At 36.7% G+C, this 19,456-nt stretch overlaps 1 protein-coding gene across 2 annotated transcripts in view; it reads left to right on the forward strand.

Moving 5' to 3' along the window:
- The window catches only part of qin (tudor domain-containing protein qin), a 544,378-nt gene that overhangs the window by 60,298 nt on the left and 464,624 nt on the right, over positions 1 to 19,456 (forward strand). For both annotated transcript variants that reach the window (XM_090401282.1, XM_090401283.1), the window contains one exon: positions 15,997 to 16,082. In XM_090401282.1, coding sequence (XP_090257408.1) covers positions 15,997 to 16,082 — 86 coding nt within the window. The remainder of the gene's footprint in view (positions 1 to 15,996; positions 16,083 to 19,456) is intronic.

A 19,456-nucleotide genomic window follows, 5' to 3' on the forward strand; every position in this document is an offset into this window, starting at 1 on the left:
CTTGTTTAACCAGGCGACGCCCCAGCCGGCATGAAATTTTGTCATGTTGTACCATCATTTTTTATTTTGGTTTAACTAAGAAGAATACAATTTGGTTGGCTAAATCCCAAATTGCCAACCCATCCTCATTCGTTCAGTATCCAAGTAGATACCCAACAGGGTGCATCATGAGATGGTGAGGATTGGACGTTAGGACAGAGGCCCCGTTCGGTTCTCCGCATTCCTTTAAAGGCTCTGTGGAGGTCTCCTCTCAGTTATACAGCTTTGATTCTTAAGCAAGAAATACAAAATGTTATATTCAGGCAATGACAATCAAGGGAAAGGAGTAGCCATAGTATTCAACACAAAATACGAGGCTAATCTTCTTGAATGGCAGGCAATCTCAAGTAAACTAATGTGGCCAAATATGAGAATGTGGAAATGGATAGTGAGACTTATTAGTGCATGGTCCCACAGAAGGTTCTACTAAGGTAGAAGTGGAGGAATTTTTTGAGGCTTTAGAAACAGCAACTGATACAATGAAAAAGGAAAAGTTGGTTTTTGTTGGGGATCTAAATGGCAGAGTAGGAAATGATTATCAGACATACAAAAATATTTTCGGAAAATTTGTGGAAAAGAACAAAGCTAATAATAATGGCAAATACCTGTTGGATTTCTGCTCAGGACATGGACTGGTTATTACTAACACCATGTTCCAACATAAAAATGTGCACAAATTCACATGGAGAGAAGAAGCAAGGAATAAGAAAAGTCTCATTGACTGTTATTGTTGGTAGTGATGTTTTCTCCCTGGTGCAGGACACCAGAGTGTACAGAGGATTTGAAATGGGAAGTGATTACTATTTAGTCTTGAGCAGGATAAAATTGAATTTCATATTGAAAAGAATAACATGTAAGAAACTTTTAAAGCGAATAAAAGTTGAGCAGCTTTCAGATGTGAACTGTAGACTAAAATACACAAAGATTATTGAAGAAAAAATGAAAGAGTTTGAGAACAGGAACCAAACCCTTGGAGATTCAGTGGGAAACCTTGAAGAAAGACGTGATTGATTCAGCTAGAGAGGCATGTGGTGAAGTTGTCTGCAAGGATATTAAAATTAGAACTCCATGGTGGACACGGGAAGTTACAGAGGCAGTGAAGGAAAATAAGAAAGATATCAAAAGTTCCTGGCAAATAATTCAGCCTGTGCTCTTTGAGAATACAGAAACAAATGTAAGAAAGCTAAACACTGCGTAAAACTAGCTAAGCAAAAGTCATGGGAAGACTTTGGTAAGAACATAGAAAATAAATATCAATAAGGTGGCAAAATATTCTGGAGGTTGTTGAAGAAGCTTAGGAATGGAGGAAAGAGTGCTGTAAAAGGAGTTAGAGATGATAATGGTGACATGAAAATGGGAGAAAAAGATATCCTTGAAGTTTGGAGTAATTACTTTGAAAAACTGCTAAATGAAACAAGCAGTGATGACAGCAGAGTAGTAAAAAACACTGACCAGGCATGCAGTCAGGAATACATATCCATACTTGAAGTAGGAAAAACCATCAAAGGCTTGAAATGTGGAAAGGCAGCAGGAGTAGATGATATTCGACCAGAAATGCTGAAGTATGGTGGTATAAGAGTGTTACAGTGGCTGCACTGCATAGTTCAGAATGCATGGACAGAGGGACGGATTCCTGATGATTGGAGTAGAGCTCTCATAGTACCCATATATAAAAAGGGAAATAAAACTGAATGTGAGAATTACAGAGGTATTTCCCTACTGAGTGTTCCTGGGAAGATATATGCAAGTATACTTGAGAAACGGTTGAGAAGAATTGTGGAAGAAAAGCTTGGTGAAGAACAAGCTGGATTCAGGCCAAATAGAGGCTGTCAGGATCAGATCTTCTCTTTACGACAAATAGTGGAGAAATCATGGGAATATAACAAAGATTTGTATTTAAGTTTTGTCGATTTGGAAAAGGCATATGACAAGGTGCCAAGAGAGAAGCTATTCAATACACTACAGTTATATGGTGTCAATGGGGCATTATATCAAGCAATACTTAGTCTTTTTATTTGAGTTGTAAGTCAGCAGTTAAAATTGAAGCAAGTACAGGAAGATGGTTTAATGTTAAATCTGGTGTGAGACAAGGATGTACATTATCCTCTCTGTTATTCATTATCTATACGGATCACATTATGAAGGAAAATGGTATTAAACATGATATCAAAATTGGAGATGTTAATGCCAGCTCTTTGCTTTATGCGGATGATGTTATACCTCTAAATAAATCCGCTACAAGTCTGCGAGTTTCTTTGACTAAATTGAGTTAATGTTGTAATGGATATGGTATGAAGGTCAGCAATAAAAAGTCGTAGACAATGAAAATAGGCAGAATCATTGAAAATATCGACTGTGTTGTGAATGCTGAAACTGTGGAACAAGTAAAACATTTTCAGCTACTTAGGTACGATTTTTAGTGAAGATGGTAAATTAAATATAGAAATAGACTACAGAATCAACAATGCTGGTATGGTAGGAAGTCACTTGAATAAATTCATATGGAATAAGAGTGAAATTAGTCGGAACACTAAATTATCTGTATGCAAGACAGTGTTCAAACCAGTTTTAACTTATGGATCTGAGAGCTGGGTCAGAAGTAAAACACTTGACCAAAGACTAGAGACCGCAGATATGAGAGTCCTGAGAAAGATTAGAGACTAGAACAGATGGTATCAATGGCAATATCATATTAAAAACGAGGATATTAGGAAAGAACTTGATGTTGTCAGCATCCAGGAATGTTTTAGCAGAGCTTATCTCAGGTGGTATGGTCACTTAAACAGAATGGGAGAGGAAAGATTAGCAAAACAAGTGTTCTCTGCCACGTTAGCAGGAAAACGACCCAGAGGAAGACTAAGATATAGGTGGATTCATACGGTACAAAGTGCCTTAGACAATAGGAATATAAGATCTGATAATGTTGGAGTCTTGACAAGTAACAGACTGATTTGGACGAAAATTGTAGATAGGAAGTGAGTAATGATGTAAATTTTTCATGTAGTACTATCATATCCTGTACACCCCTTCAGAATACGTGTCAGGAATTTGATGATGATGATAAATAAAAAAAATTCACATTTTCAACTAAAAGTTTTCTAGTAGCAAAAAAACAAGGTAAACAATATGTACCGATAAGTAAAACCACTAGAGGGGGCGATACGAAATAATTCGTAGTTGGTTTATGGAAGAAAGAAGTTGGCATTCTGAAAGAAGTAGCATGGAAGTACTACTACTTTCAGGATGACAACTACAAGATAACTTGAGCGATGTTTTTTTTTTTCCAAGAAAAATTCATTTTGTCACAAAGGGTATCAAAATTTTGTCACAGAAATTATAAAAAAATCAAAATTCCTCATTTTCCTATTGATTAAAGTAGTTTACAGACCGTGACATCTGGGATCGTACTTGACGAACCCCCTGTGGCAGTCAACATGTTAATGAGTTTTAGGATCTCTGTCAAAGGTATGGTAAGGTGCAAAAAACAGTACTGAACTTCGACACCCTCTTCAGTACGTGTGCTATGATATTGCATTCACACTAAAGAAGAGTATGTATAAAGTCTATGCTATTACGTTTAACTGTAGCAATGGGGTCAACATTGGAAGAAAAGATGTTTATTGTTGAACATTATTTTCATTTATATGGAGTTGATAGAGCAAATGGTCGAAGCCTATGACATGTTTGTGTGCAGTTTGTTCATCGTTACCATAAGTGTGCCCCAAGGAATACTGTCATCATTGCCTTAACCAACAGGTTCTGATGTACTGGGAGTGTTCTGCCACAATGCAAAGTGCATTTTGGGAGACCACAAACTGTTAACACAAATGAGAATCACAGGCATGTGCTAGAGCAAGTGTTATAGTCTACAAAAAGTAGTCAATGCCAAACAGCAGTAAAACTTGGGATACTGAGGCAGTCACTACAGAGAATCCTTAAGTAATTGGGTGCCTTTTCATAGATCGTTCAGTGGGTCAGATAAAGCAATAAATTGCACTGCACGGCAGGAATATTGTGCACGTGCCGGCCAGTGTCTGTTAAGATCTGTCCTTCCTCCATAATATCTACTTCTTAGAATAAGTCCAAGAACCAGACATTATGGAGGAAGGACATTTCCATCTAAGCAGTCATGTAAACAGATGGAACTACAGATTTCTTGATACCTGAATTTGTCAAAGATAAACTTCTTCACAGCAAGGTGTGCAGTTTCTGGCCATGGCATAATTGCACCCTACTTTCTATAACCTTGAAAAGTGAATGCTAAATCGAGAATGTGTTGGATTCATTCACCCAGGATTTGCATAGGATGTGTCATGCAAAAAACATTCCATTTCATGCACAGATATTCCAGCAGGACTGAGCAACCTGTGACATATTATGTGGTTCTAGAGAATACCTATCAGAACTGGTAATTAATTTACGGAATTAACAACGCATATAAAGTATATTAATTAAAGATAACTTTAATGAATCACTTCTATATTTCGGCAATGTCACATTGCCATCTTCAGGAACATAAAGATATGGTATGTGCACTAAGGAACTAACAAAGCAAATGAGGAAGAAAGTAAGAAACTAATTTTGTTCCTAAAGTCCTAATGGTGCCCTCTTGTGGGCTAATTTGGTAGTCTTGGCAGTTGGGCTGAAGTTCTCAAAATGAAAGTCTCCCAAATTTGGGGCAGTTTCATGCACCCAAATTTGTTGAGGTTAGGAACGTTTTTTAGAGCTGCTGAAGATTCTTTGAATAATCTTTCGTATTTAAACTTGCTGTGATGGATTATTTTTGTTTTCTTCCAACGAATTTTATGGTGGGTATCTAAGGCATGGTCTGCCAGCCCAGAGCGGCTGTACTGGTGAAACCGGATGTAGTCTTGGTGTTCTGAAATCCTGATATTTGTTGTTCTGCCTGTTTGGCCAAAGTAGGACAATTTGCAGCTGCAAGGGACCTGGTATACACCAGGTAGGTCTAGGGGAAGTGGTTGGTTTTTGGTAGAGCGGATAAGGGATGCCAACTTTTTATATGGTCTGTAACAGGAAGTAAGGTCATATTTTTTGAGGATATTAGTTATTTTTTCAGAGGTGCCCTGGATGTAGGGAATAGTGATAGACTTGGTGTAGTCTTTATTGTGGAGGGGGGGGGGGAGGGGGGTTGTGGTTTACAGGTTTTAGTATTTTTTGGATTTTTTTGGGGTTATAGCCATTGGCTGAGAAAGTGTTGAGGATGTGGTTTAGTTCCATAGTCAGGGCCTTGTCATCTGAGCAGATTAATTTTGCCCTGTTATATAGTGTTTTTATCACCCCATATTGTTGTGAGGGGGATTGCTGGTGAATGTATCTGCCAGTGTGGGTGGGTTTTCTGTAAACAGAGAAAACCAAAGATCCATCAAGCTGGCGGGTGATTAAAGTGTCTAGGAAGGGGAGGGTGTTGTTTTCCTCTTTTTCTAAGGTGAACTGGACTCTGGGATGTTGGTTGTTTAAGTGTGCTAGGAAGGAGTGGAGTGTATCTGAGCCATGTGGCCAAATAGCAAACACATCATCCACATAACGAAGCCAAATAGTGGGTTTTTGTGGGGCGGAGTTTAAGGCTTTCTCTTCAGATGTCTCCATAAAGAAATTGGCCAAGGGTGGGGAAAGTGGTGAACCCATGGCTGTCCCCTCTATCTGTTTGTAGAACTTTCCTTGCCTAACGAAATAGCCTGAGTTCATTGTGAACTGAAATAGGGCTGAGATATCAGGAGGAAACTTGGCTTGGATGAACTCAAGGGTTTCTTTGAGTGGGACATTAGTGAATAGGGAGGAGACGTCAAAACTGACCATTATGTCAGTGTGTTGGAGTGTGAGGTTTTCTATACTGGCTTTAAAGTGGGCCGAGTTTTTTATGTGTGATGGTGTGTTGCCAGTGTAGTGTGTGAGCGTTTTGGTTAAATGTTTGGCTAATTTATATGTGGGGGAATCAATGCCATCCACTATGGGACGCAATGGCACATTTTGTTTATGTATTTTTGGGAGTCCATATAATCGGGGGGGGTCTGCCTTCAAACAGGCAGAACAACAAATATCAGGATTTCAGAACACCAAGACTACATCCGGTTTCACCAGTACAGCCGCTCTGGGCTGGCAGACCATGCCTTAGATACCCACCATAAAATTTGTTGGAAGAAAACAAAAATAATCCATCGCAGCAAGTTTAAATACGAAAGATTATTCAAAGAATCTTCAGCAGCTCTAAAAAACGTTCCTAACCTCAACAAATTTGGGTGCATGAAACTGCCCCAAATTTGGGAGACTTTCATTATGAGAACTTCAGCCCAACTGCCAAGACTACCAAATTAGCCCACAAGAGGGCACCATTAGGACTTTAGGAACAAAATTAGTTTCTTACTTTCTTCCTCATTTGCTTTGTTAGTTCCTTAGTGCACATACCATATCTTTATGTTCCTGAAGATGGCAATGTGACATTGCCGAAATATAGAAGTGATTCATTAAAGTTATCTTTAATTAATATACTTTATATGCGTTGCTAATTCCGTAAATTAATTACCAGTTATGTCTAACCAACGTATAAGTCTTACTACTAGAACCTATCAGAACATTTCCCCTTCCCCAGGAGGCTCATTTCGAGGTTCACAGAATTCCTGTACCCTTCACGTTCTCTTGATGCCTTCATTTGGGGCATCATGAGATGTGAGAAGGAACATATGTTGAAGGAACAGGTATTCCACCATGACCCACCTTCAAACTTTGATGAACTAAGGGATAAAATTACACTATATGTCCAGCAGATGTCTCAACATCTTCTTCTCCAAGATGACAGAGAACCTTTGCATGCACTACAAAACCTGTCTTGAAAGACAAGGTGCCCATTTCGAGCATGTTACCTGCCATCATTAATGCTTTGTTCAGCCAGAATTCCACCAATAGTTGTGGATGTACATATCATCATCATGTGTAAACATATATTTCGTTGTCAATAAGCCCATTTACTCCATAACATATATAATTGTAGTTATTCAGTACTTTTTTTTTTTGTGCCATACTGTACATTAGTGAAGGGTGAAGTAATATTGAAACTTATCGTGATGTTGGAAACTGTCAAAGTTAGATTTTCTATTAATGTTTTAAAGTGCACAGTGTTTTTAACAGATGAGGAAGAGTTGGCTGTAAGGGAGAAAAGTGATTTGGATAAATATTTGGCCAGTTTGTAGGTAGGGCTGTGTACTGTAGGATGGAGGGGAGGATATTAAGCTTTGTGAATTTTAGAGGCCTCACACATCCTGGATGGTTTGAGTTTTTTGGTAATTGTGAATACAAGTTGGTAAGTTCTTTTATGTTGTTCATTCAACTCTTTTTTTGGTCTTCGTTTTCTTCTTATTCCTTCAATCTTCTCAGACATAACTGCCTTTTTCAGTGATTCATCAGCTTGCATATGTCCAAAGTACATCAAATTCTGTTTAGTGATCATCTCCTTCAAGGAGCATTCTGTCTTTACTCTCTAAACCTTCTTATTGGTCCTATTTGAAGTCCACGGGCCTCTTAATAGTCTCCTCCACACCCATAATTCAAACGAATCAATTTGTTTTCTGCCCGTCTTAATAATCCAGCATTCACATCCATACATCACTACAGGAAATAACATTGCTTTGATAATTTTACTTTTGTGGCATTACTCACACCTCTATCTTTCATAATTTTTGTCAGGTTTAACATAGCCTTTTTTCCCATGACTATCTTTCTTTTAATTTCATCTTCACATTTATCATTTCTGATTTTGGACCCCAGTAAATCATACTTTCAACAATTTCTATTTTATCATGTTTACTATTTGGTCTCTAGTTCCTCTACCTTTCCTGAAGCCTGCCTGTTCTTGTGGCATTTCTCTATTCACATATGGTTCCAGCCTTTGTTGGATCACTTTCAACATAACTTTACATGCATTTGATTTTTTTTTTGGAATTGGGATAAATATTTTTCATTCCAAATTTCAGTCAATATATTCACTACTTCATTCCCAGCTGCTCTCAATAATTCCACTGACACTCCATCAGCTCCAGGAGCGTTTTCTTTAGGCAGCTGTTTCATTGCTGATATCACTTCATTTTCCATTATCATGGGTTCCTCAACAAATTCTCTCCTTTCAGATTCTTCTTCAGTATTATTATCTTTCTTATAAAAAACTTTTACATACTTTTCCCATCTTTTTTTCACTGTTCTTCTTCCATCAGATATTTTCCAAAATTACTTTTTAGAACTCCTAATCTAGGGATAAACTTCCCTGTAACATCATTTAATTTTTCTAAACAGATCTCTTGTTATACTTGTAATGTTGCTTTCTTCAATTTCCATTCACCTTTTGTTATTGCACTTTTTCTTCAACTTCCATGCACCTTATCTTTCCTCTTGTCTTTGAAAATCTGCTGCACTCAATTGTCTAACCCTTTGTTTCTCTGAAGTTTAATTTTTCTTCTTCCCTCTGTGATTTCAATAGCTTCTTCTGATAACCATTTACAATCTTTCTTGTTGCTTTGCGTCTTCTTTGCTGCTTCTATGATTGTATATTTTGTTTCTTCCCATAGTTCTAATTTTCTTCCTGTCTTCTCCAAATATTTTTATTTCTTTCCAACTTCTATTTTAAATGCTTCATTTATATAATTTAAATCAATTCTGATACTGTCCTTTGGTTTTTTTCTTAGCCCTTAATTTCAATTTAACTTCAGCTATCAAAATATTAATAATTTGAGGTATGCAGATGATACCACCTTGCTAGCAGAATGCAAAGAAGATTTAGTGGAACTTATTATGAAAATTAAAGAATTCTTGTAGAGAGGCTTATATGCTGGTTAAACATGATAACTAATAATTAAGGAATTGACAGCGTACACTAGAAATATAAATTAAATAAACTTTAATATATACTTTCTGATATTTCGGCAAACTTCACGTTGCCATCTTCTTGGGAACTTAATACAAAGACAAGTGCACACAAGTACTACATAACAGCAAATGAGACCAAAGCTAGGAAGCTAACGTTTTCCTAAAGTCCTGATGGTGCCCCCTGGCGGGCTATATTGGTAGTTCTTGGACTTTGGACTGAAGTTCTGATAACTAAAGACCAACCACTTCCCCTAGACCTACCTGGTGTATACCAGGTCCCTTGCAGCTGTAAATCGTCCTGCTTTGGCGAAACAAGCAGGACAGCAAATATCAGAATCTCAGAACACAAGGATTACATCCGATTTCACCAGTACAGTCACTCTGGGCTTGCGGACCAAGCTCTGGATACTCACCAAAGAATAAGATGGAAGAAAGCCACAGTAATACACCGCAGCAAGTTCAAATATGAAAGACTATTCGTGGAATCAGCCTCAGCCCTTAGGAACATGCTAAACCTCAGCATATTTGGATGCATGAGACTGCCCCAAATTTGGAAAACATTTATCAGAAGAACTTCAGCCCAAAGTCCAAGAACTACCAATATAGCCCGCCAGGGGGCACCATCAGGACTTTAGGAAAACGTTAGCTTCCTATCTTCGGTCTCATTTGCTGTTATGTAGTACTTGTGTGCACTTGTCTTTGTATTAAGTTCCCAAGAAGATGGCAACGTGACGTTTGCCGAAATATCGGAAAGTATATATTAAAGTTTATTTAATTTATATTTCTAGTGTACGCTGTCAATTGAAAGTTAAAGAAGAAAGTGCTAAATATGGTCTTAAACTTAACCTCTAAAAGACAAAAGTTATGGCGACATGTGAACTTAAATTTTGAAGTAGATGGGGAGAAAATGGAAGCAGTTAACAATTTTGTGCTCCTAGGATCCCGAATTGATAAAGATGGTTATTGTACTGAAGAAGTTTGAAGAAGATTATTACTTGGAAAGAAAACAATGACAAATTTAAGCAAGATCTTTAAAGATAAAGATATTAGCCTCAAAACAAAAATCAGAATCGTGAAAGCAATGGTATTCCCCGTGGTACTGTATGGATGTGAAAGTTGGACCCTGAGAAAGAGTGAAAGAAAGAAGATAGATGCATTTGAATTATGGGTTTTTGACACGCTTACTGCAAAGCAAACTAATAAATTAGTGATAGACAGAATAAAGCTAGATTGCTCCCTCGAAGCTATGATCATCAAGCAAAAATTGTCATACTTCAGACATATTATGCAAGCAAATGACAGTCTGGAGAAGATGATGATGCTTGCTAAAGTTGATGGAAGCAGGAGAAGAGGAAGACCAAGAATTAGATGGTGGATGGAGTTAAAGAAACAAACTGGAGTGCTTGGAGGTTCTGAAAGACATGGTCAGGGACAGATCGGAATGGAGAGTGTATGTTCGTGGAGTTGCCAGGAGTCGGAAACGACTCGATGGAACATAACACACACACACACACACACACACACGCACATCGATAATTCATGATCTGTCCCACAGTCTCTGCCAGGTAGTGGTTTTGCTGCTTGAATAGCACTTCTCCACATTCTGCTGTCAACAATATAATCTATCTGATTTTTGTATTCACCATTAGGTGAAGTCCATGTGTGCAATCTTCTTTTATGTTGTTGAAAGCAAATGTTTGTAATAAAGCAACTGCTCTCAACACAAAACTCCATCTTTTCTCCTACTAAACTCCCTTGAAACAAATTTTCTAGTGATGCGTCGTTCTTCTTTACCTCCAATCACCTAATATCAAGAGAACCTGTTTTATCAATACCGTATACTACTTGTTGCAATCTGCTATAAAATTTTTCAAGCTCATCTTCACTTGAATCTGTAGTGGGTGCATACACCTGTATGAGTGTAACATTCACTAGATATACGAGGGTGGTCTGAAAAGTTCTCAGCTTAACAACAAAAAAACGAATTTATAATTTCAAAATTATTTTTATTTTTCAACATAATCTCCCTTAAGACTAATACATTTATTCGTGATCTCTAGCACCAGTATTCTGTCCCTGTAGCGGTTCTCAGTAATATCTGCAAAATATCCCTCTAGAGCTGCAATCGCTTCTTGATTCAAAGAAAAACGCTGACCAGGGAGGAAGAGTTTTAGTTTTGGGAAGAGATAGAAGTCAGAAGGAGCCAAATCTGGGGAATAAGGTGGATATTCCAACAATTCATAGTGCAGATCCCTTTATTTTCCCATTGCCAAAACACCTTTGTGGGCAGGTGCATTGTCCTGATGAAAGATGATTTTTTTCTTCTGCAAACCGGGTCTTTGTCTAGTATGGTTGAGAGATTGGAATATTATTCCGTAGTTATTTACCCTTTTCAAGATAATTAATAAACAAAATGTCTTTAGCATCCCAAAACACTGATGGCATGACCTTTCCTGCTGATGGAACCGACTTTGTCTTCTTTGGTGCTGAACAACTGACTTCTGTCCACTGTTTTGACTGCTGTTTGGATTCTGATGTGTAATGGTGAATCCAAGTCTCATCCATAGTAATAAATCTATGCGCAAAATCAATTTTATTCTTGTTAAAACGCTTGAAGCATTGTTCATGATTTTCATGAGAGTGCATTTTTGATGCTGTGAGCAAGCATGGCACCCATCTTGCACAATGATTTTTCTTTTGCAATTCTTCATGTAAAATGTATCCTACACATTCTTTTGAAATGCCTATAGTGTCAGCAATTTCACGCACTTTGACTCGCTGGTCATCCAGTACCATATCATGCACGTGATCAATGATTTCTGGTGTTGTTACACTTTTTGGACGTTATTAATGTGGATCATCTTCAAGGCTGGTATGGCCACGATTAAACTCAGCAGACCATTTCTTAATTGTCAAAAATGAAGGAGAAGAGTGTCCATAAACTTTTATGAACTTCGTATGAATTTCTTTTGGCATTAAACCTTCTTTTACAAAGAATTGATGAAGAAATGCATCACCAATAGAAAAGATGAGCACGAAAAGAGTAATCATAATGGTAGATTTTAATTATCCAAATATTGATTGAGTAGCAGTAGAATCTCATGAGAAGTATGAATATGCATTTATTGAGCTGTTGCAAGACAACTTCCTGAAGCTGCATGTGACAGAAGGAACTCGAGGGCAAAGAGTGTTAGATTGATTATAGTGTCAGAGGGCATTTCAGTTACCAAGTGACCAAGTTTATGTATGTTCCATTCAGAAAAGGTTACTTGCTGAATTACAAAGCAGGAAATGATGCCCAACTGAGGAGTATACTGATTTCAGTGGAATGAGATCGGTTGCTGGATGGAAAGAATATCGACAGTGCATGGGAAGCATTTAAACAATACTTACTTGATGCGATATCATATCAGAATGTGTCCCGAGAGTTTGAAGAATAAATAGAGTAGGAGTCAAATGGATGTGTAATCTTATTAAGCAAGAGATAGAAGTCAGAAGGAGCCAAATCTGGGGAATAGGATGGATGTTCCAACAATTCATAGTGCAGATCCCTTTATTTTCCCAATGCCAAAACACCTTTGTGGGCAGGTGCAAAATGTATCCTACTGTTACACCCTGATACCTTCACTATGTGGAATTTCGAGTTATCATGGTGTAACATGAAAATAAAATAAAATAAAACCCCTCTATAAAAGCTAATAGATAAATTATTTAAAGAAAGAAAAATATTGTTGCATACAAGTAAAATATATAACAAAAAAAGTGTTTGTTGAACTAACTAATAAAAGAAGGAATATATTACAGTTGTGATATGAAAAAAAAAAATTAGCTAAGTAAGACAGAAAGGATCAGTCATAAGAAATTGTATGTGAGAGGCTAGAGATTAAAATATTAAGTAAATTCTTAGAAAATTTTGGAAGGGGGATTAATTTAGAGGCTAGCAAAAGAAAAACAGTAGACTATCGCTCAGGGTCAATTCCCAGATTTAGACATCGTCACGTGTGAGTCGTGTGCTCGCCGACCTCAGGAGGTTTGGCAGAAAAATGCCACCCTAATTGGTCGGTGAAGTCGAATCCAGCAAGGGGCAAGGACATAGGAGTGACCGATTATAGGAGAGATCATACCAGGATAGTTCAATCGGAAAAAGGTAGAGGCCAATATAGAAAACTCGAGAAAAAGGTACTGTAAAAATCTCGTGTTAACTGAAAATCGTCTGTAATTGTAATCATTATTCTATTACTGAACTGTTGCAGAGACTAAGGAAATTTATACTAGGACTTTAGTACATGACTGATTATACTGAGAGTATGCTTGTTTAATATTAATATTATATAAGTAATTATGTGTCCTGAGATTTATGCATGTGTATTGTAACTTATAGGAAAGTTTTAAATGTCAAAGTTATGTGTTAGTACAGTGAAAGGATAATTTAATCTACATAGTTTTAGATAGTTAAATAGAGTGAGTTGATCACATATGTCCAGGTGCTACAGCATATAGCGTATTCAGACTAATATAGGGTTAATTAATGTGTTAATTAGATCTGGGATTATACATATGATTGTATGAGTTGAATTTGTTATGGCGGCATGATCGCAATACCCATATAGGATCATAGCCAAATTACTTGTGATAACTAATGTTATTTTGTAAATGTTTTCTTAGTATTGAATTGAATTGAATTATATTAGAAATTGAATTGTATCATGCTAGTGAGTTTAATAAATCTTTGTTCATTGATAAAATAGTTGTCTGAAATTGCTGCCCAATGCACCACTTGAAAAACATACGAACCTAATCACGCAGGAAATTAATGTGTTAAAAAATGAGATAAAGTGTCACGACTGCAATATTGTTTCACATTCAGACATATTTTAGTAATTGCTCCTTGTTTTTGTATTTAATATCTCAAACTAAATGTCCCAAAAGGTGCAGTATAAAATAAATATTAGGGACACTAAGGGGAGAAATAGCTTAAATATATGTATTTTGGGGTGATATCTCGTACATAGATAAAAGTTGAATATAGATAAGCAGAATTTCACTAGATAGAATAATAATCATAAATTGGGACACAACACTACACATTCTTTCGAAATGCCTTTTGATTGTGACGTCATCCTTAACACTCATAAGGATGACATCTGTTATGAGTGTTATAAGCAGCAGGCTAGAATAGTCACAAATGTTGTACAGAAAGCAAAGACTGAGTATGAAAAGACTGGCTCTGCATGCTAAAGACAACCCACAAGAATTCTATATATGCTGCAAGTAAAATAAAGAATGAATATGAAAGAATAACTCTTATAAATCCAGATGGCATGAGGGTTACAGATGCAGAAGAGGTTGTTCAGTTAATGAGTGGCTATTTTGTTAAAAGGTAACAATCTGGTGAACGCAACATTGAGCTCACTGTTACCTCTTCACTAGATGAAGAAAGGGTGTGTGATGCCGAGATTTTAGAGCTGTTGCACAAATTGAATAAAAATTCGGCAATAGGGACTGATGGAATATCAGCACGTGCTAAAAGAGTGTTCAGCTGAACTGGCCATTCCTTTGACCAGGCTGTTTAATGCGAGTCTCAGAATAGTGAAGATTCTGCAGGAATGGAAGAAATGTATGGTAATTCCATTGCACAAGGGCGATGCAAAGACCCATGTATCCAACTATCGACCAATTAATATCTCAGGAGTGGTGGTGAAAATTTTGGAAAAATTGGTTAGGGCTCGCATTCAGAAATGGGTTGAAAGTAAATCTCTACTTTGCAATGAACAACATGGGTTTACTAAGGGAAGGTCATGTTTTAGCAACTTGCTCACATTCTATAACAATGTTACCATTGAACTAGACAAGGGGAATGGATACACCATGATACTTTTGGATTTTGCTAAGGCTTTTGACAGAATACAGCATTGTAGTCTGTTGCATAAATTGGAGAAAATGGGTTTATGTTATACAATGTTAGCATGGATAAGAGTATTGTTGACTGACAGATATCAAAAAGTGGTATATGGGGGATCTGAGTCTGCAAGGTTTAAAGTAACAAGTGGTGTTCTACAAGGATCAGTGCTTGGTCCACTGTTATTCAATCTGTACATTAATGATATTGGGAAGGATTTGACAAGTGACATGCAACTATTTGCTGATGATGCAAAGATAGGTAGGGTAATCAGGAATGCTGCTGATATGCAGTACTTGCAGAATGATTTGAATAGGCTGGAATTGTGGGCATGGGAAAATGGGTGTCAGTTCAATGTGAGTAAATGTAAAGTCATTCACTCCAGTATGATTAGATATCCAATGTCTTATTATATTCGTGGGATTAGGCTAGAAGAAACTGATGAGGCTAGGGATCTTGGAGCGTTAATAGTGACAGAAGTTGAAGTTTAGGGGCCGTGTGGCAAAGATTGCAAATACAACTCAAAAGATAATTGCAATGCTGAAACGATTTTCACATGTAAAGATAAGGATGCTATTTTGCCTCTTTACAAGGCCTTAATGAGACCTCACTTGGACTATTGTGCGCAGGTCTGGTTTCCGTTGTGATTCTGATATATTGGAGAGAGTACAAAGGAGAGTGTTAAAAATGATATCAGGATTGTAGAATACTGATTATGAAGACAGATTGAGAATTTGTAGACTGCAGACACTAGCAAACAGGGGGGTGATATGATTGAGACTTACAAACTTCTGAAAGAGTCATATAGGATTTCAAATGATGAAATTTTTCAATTTATGGAGGGCGGGGAAAGAACGAGAGGAAGGCCTCCAAGAAGGGTGTGAGGGCTAGATTTTTCTCTCAGAGGGTGATGCAGGATTGGAATGGATTGCCTTTGGATGTTGTCAGTGCAAGCAGTGTGAATGAATTCAAGAATAAGTATAATAGCTGGTGTATGTAGTATGTGGCCTCCCTCGATAAGTCTCTGACTCCCTGGAGGCCTCTCTTAATAATAATAATATATTCCTCCCCCCCAAAAAAAATTTAATAAAAATTTTGAGAATATTTGCATTTGGCATGTATTATTAAATTAGTTAATGTTATCACATATGTTCTTGATATGTATACTAGTTATTTTTATATTATAGTCATGTGTGATGAGTGCAATCAGTTGGCAGCATTATGGCGATGTGATAGCTGTGCTGCAAACTACTGCAGCGTCTGTTTTGATCAGGTAAATGACTAGTTAAGCCTTTTCTTTTAATTTAAAAATTAATTTTTTTTTAATTTATATAAATTATAACAAATGTGGATTCGGCACTTGTATGTTACATCTTATTTAGAGGACTAAACCACTTCTCAAAGCCAATGATAGCAAACTCTGAGTTTTGGTAACAAATTACTAAGCATGGTAACAGTATTTTAAAGCAAATTTGCTTTGGTCTGTAGTGGTTTTTGACAATGAGAATTAATTGTATTGTTACATACATATAAAGAAAAATATGAGGGTTATAGAGACCTTTTCCTATTGAAAATCTCAAGCCAAGCTTATGTAATCTTATTTGAGATGTGGTTAAGAAAAGTCTCTACAAATTAATGAAAGACAAGCCAAACTTGGAGAAAAAAAAACTGTCAGCTAAATTTTTACTTGAAGACAAATAGGCAATAAATCATGAAAATGGAAACTAGTCCTACAGCTTTTATTTAAGATATGAATAAGCAGCTAAATTTGTATGCAAAGGAGAGTAATTTGGTATTGAACCAGGATACAAAATCTGGTTATATGTTATCTCCAGTGATATAATCTATGTGGACAGCATTTTCTATTGATATTTTTAACAATGATAGTTTTACTTATTTTCAGTTCTTTGAGGCTTTTTCACTTGCTGGCATTTTGCTAATATCAGAACTATGGCACCTTGTATAACTGAATGATACCTCAGCTTTACAATATCTTTCTAAATCTGATCCACACATGAAAGACCACAAGATATATAGCACGTTAGGACCATGTGTGAGCAAGATGAATAAAAGAAAGGAGGAGTCTGTTCACATTTTGCTTGAACAGCTGAGGGTTGTAATCTTGGGCAAGGTGAGCAGGGAAGACTTCCAAAGGACAGAAGTGGATGGGATGAAGGAGGAGGGGGAGGCAGTGAAGTTGGTTCTGTGAGTTTCATGATGAACTGTAAAAAGGTGTTAGTTAGCAGTGGCTGTTGTTTTAATGATTTTGAACTAGAATGAAGGAATAGTAGTGAGCAATTCAGCAGGGCACTATCCTTGAAAGTATCTGTAGAAGAGGCATGAGGCAGAAACTGAATGTCTGTGAGAGAGGGATTGAAGTATTGTATGAGAGAAGGATCATTGGTTGGATTGCTCTCTTCTGGATAGAGTTGAGCAATCTGTTTAACTTTCATTGTATCATGTGTGCTTTGTGTCAGTATATAATATAATTTGATCTGCTAGCTGTCTGGTTTCATTAAGAATTGAAATGGATACATAGTAAATAGAATGGACCATGGGAAGACCAGGATTGGATCTTTGGTCAGAAGCTGTAGTTGACTTTCTACCTTCCATATAGGTTGGAGGTCTCAGTTATCTGTCATTGATCCTTCAGTGATTACAAAAAATTTGACTCAAATGCAACAGTTGGACTGGATAGTATATTGGCATGAGTGCTTGAAGCTGAACAGCCAGGGAGAGCTGCTGAACAGAGCAGCTCTCCCTGGTTGTTCAGCTTACACCTTAGCACATGCAAGTTTCCTAATGAGAGGAAGGAGATCAAGAGCTTCTTTCTAAAGAAGATAATTCCATTATACAAGATTGGAACCAAGACCAATGCATCTAATTATAAATACAAAAAGGCTAAAAATTTAGAAATCTATATATGGGAAGTTGTCATGTATGTGTAAGTTTCTGTATTCTTAATCTTGATTACTTTGTCTTGCTTTTTTCTTCAACATGCTATGCTCAGTGGCCTGTCATTGCCAAGTACTCTGGCTGCATATAAGCCTAATTAATGTCATAATAGGATAGTCACTCCTATCTGCATTGTCCACTATGTCTGTCAGACTTTTTTCTCAGGTTAGGTTGTCTCTTTTATAGAAACAAATGTCCTACCTACACCTATATGGAGGCTGGCTAGTTAACCAAGTTTTGGTTGAAAAGCCCACATTAAAATTTCTTCACATTGTTGATGGGATTTGAACTCAGATCATTTCAGACAAAAGCCATTGTCGATGCTTATAATTCTGTTGAAAGTTTTTCCACTTGGTTATAGTATAAATTAAAGATACCCAAAAATTATATACTTAGTTTAATCCTTTATCCAAGTGTAAGCAAACAAAGTTTGCGCCTGAAGTATTTTCAGGACTGGGGCAACTCGTGGTAAAGGTGGTATGACTTTGCACCATTTGCCTTAGTATTCCATAATGCAAAGAACATCTCCTTGCAGACATGTATAATGCTATGCATTAAGGGAAGGGTCACTACCAAGACTGGTTTTGACCTTTATTGAAGTCTCATCAGTGGGAGCCAGACCCAGAGGTGGTGATACTAAGGTGGAAGTAATGGAGAAGTCATATTTTTATATACGAGTCGCCAAAAGGCAACTGCAATAAAGGTCGAAACTGGTCTGGGTAGTGACCTTTCCCATAATGCATAGCATTATATGGGATACTAAGGCAAGTGATGTGAAGTCAATACCACGTTTACCACGAGTTGCCCGAGTCCTGAAAATACTTCGGGTGCAAACTGTTTGCTTACACTTGGATGAAGGGTTAAACCAAGTATATAATTTCTTAGTATTTTTAATTTATAGCTTATAAACTGATAACAAATTTCTTCTGTCTTCTTGTGAAAGTCCAACTCATTGTGACACAATGGATTAAAAGTGATATCTGAAGAACTAACATTTTTTTTTTTATAATTGTAATTCACATAATTTGATTTCATAAAGACAAATATTTAAAAAATAAGCTATTTCTGTAATAATTAGATTTACTTTTCAAATGCTAAGAGTATTAATCACCAGCCATTAAATAGCAGAGAAAAACATTCAGATCCAAAGAAATATCCTTTCTACCCATCTCCTTGATAAGTATACCTGAAAAATGTTGGGATGGAGAGCAAGAGGCACAAAGATAGATCTAAATCTCCTGGATGTTTTCTGAATTCAGCTTTCCTTTTTTTAGTCTATAACTAGCACTTTTAGATAATTGTTTTTTTGATTCATAGCTGGAAATTTGCAATTTTAAGAAATGTTGTTTATAATTTTTTTTTTCCCCCTTTAAGAATCGCTTAATAAACTTAGGCATGATGCCAGATATTATAATTTCTTTTTTTTTTTTTCCTTTATGTTTCACCTTTGAATGCCTCAAAAAGATCTCAAAATTATACAACCCAATTGATGAATTGTTAGGTCTCTTTTTATGAAATAATTTCAGAGCATACCAGTGTTGTAAGAGACCAGGGTTCTCTAGCACGGCTTGTGAACCAGTGGCAACCTGCTGACAGTTTTATTGTGACCCGTGAAAATGTTAAGAATTTGGTTTATAAACATATATTTATATAAAGATGTTTTCAAAGGTGCTTATGATCTGTGTTTTTATA

The sequence above is a fragment of the Typopeltis vanoorti genome, chromosome 12, assembly GCF_054136105.1.
Source record: "Typopeltis vanoorti isolate ZY-2024b chromosome 12, IOZ_Tvanoo_1.0, whole genome shotgun sequence".
Taxonomy (NCBI): Eukaryota; Metazoa; Arthropoda; class Arachnida; order Uropygi; family Thelyphonidae; genus Typopeltis; species Typopeltis vanoorti.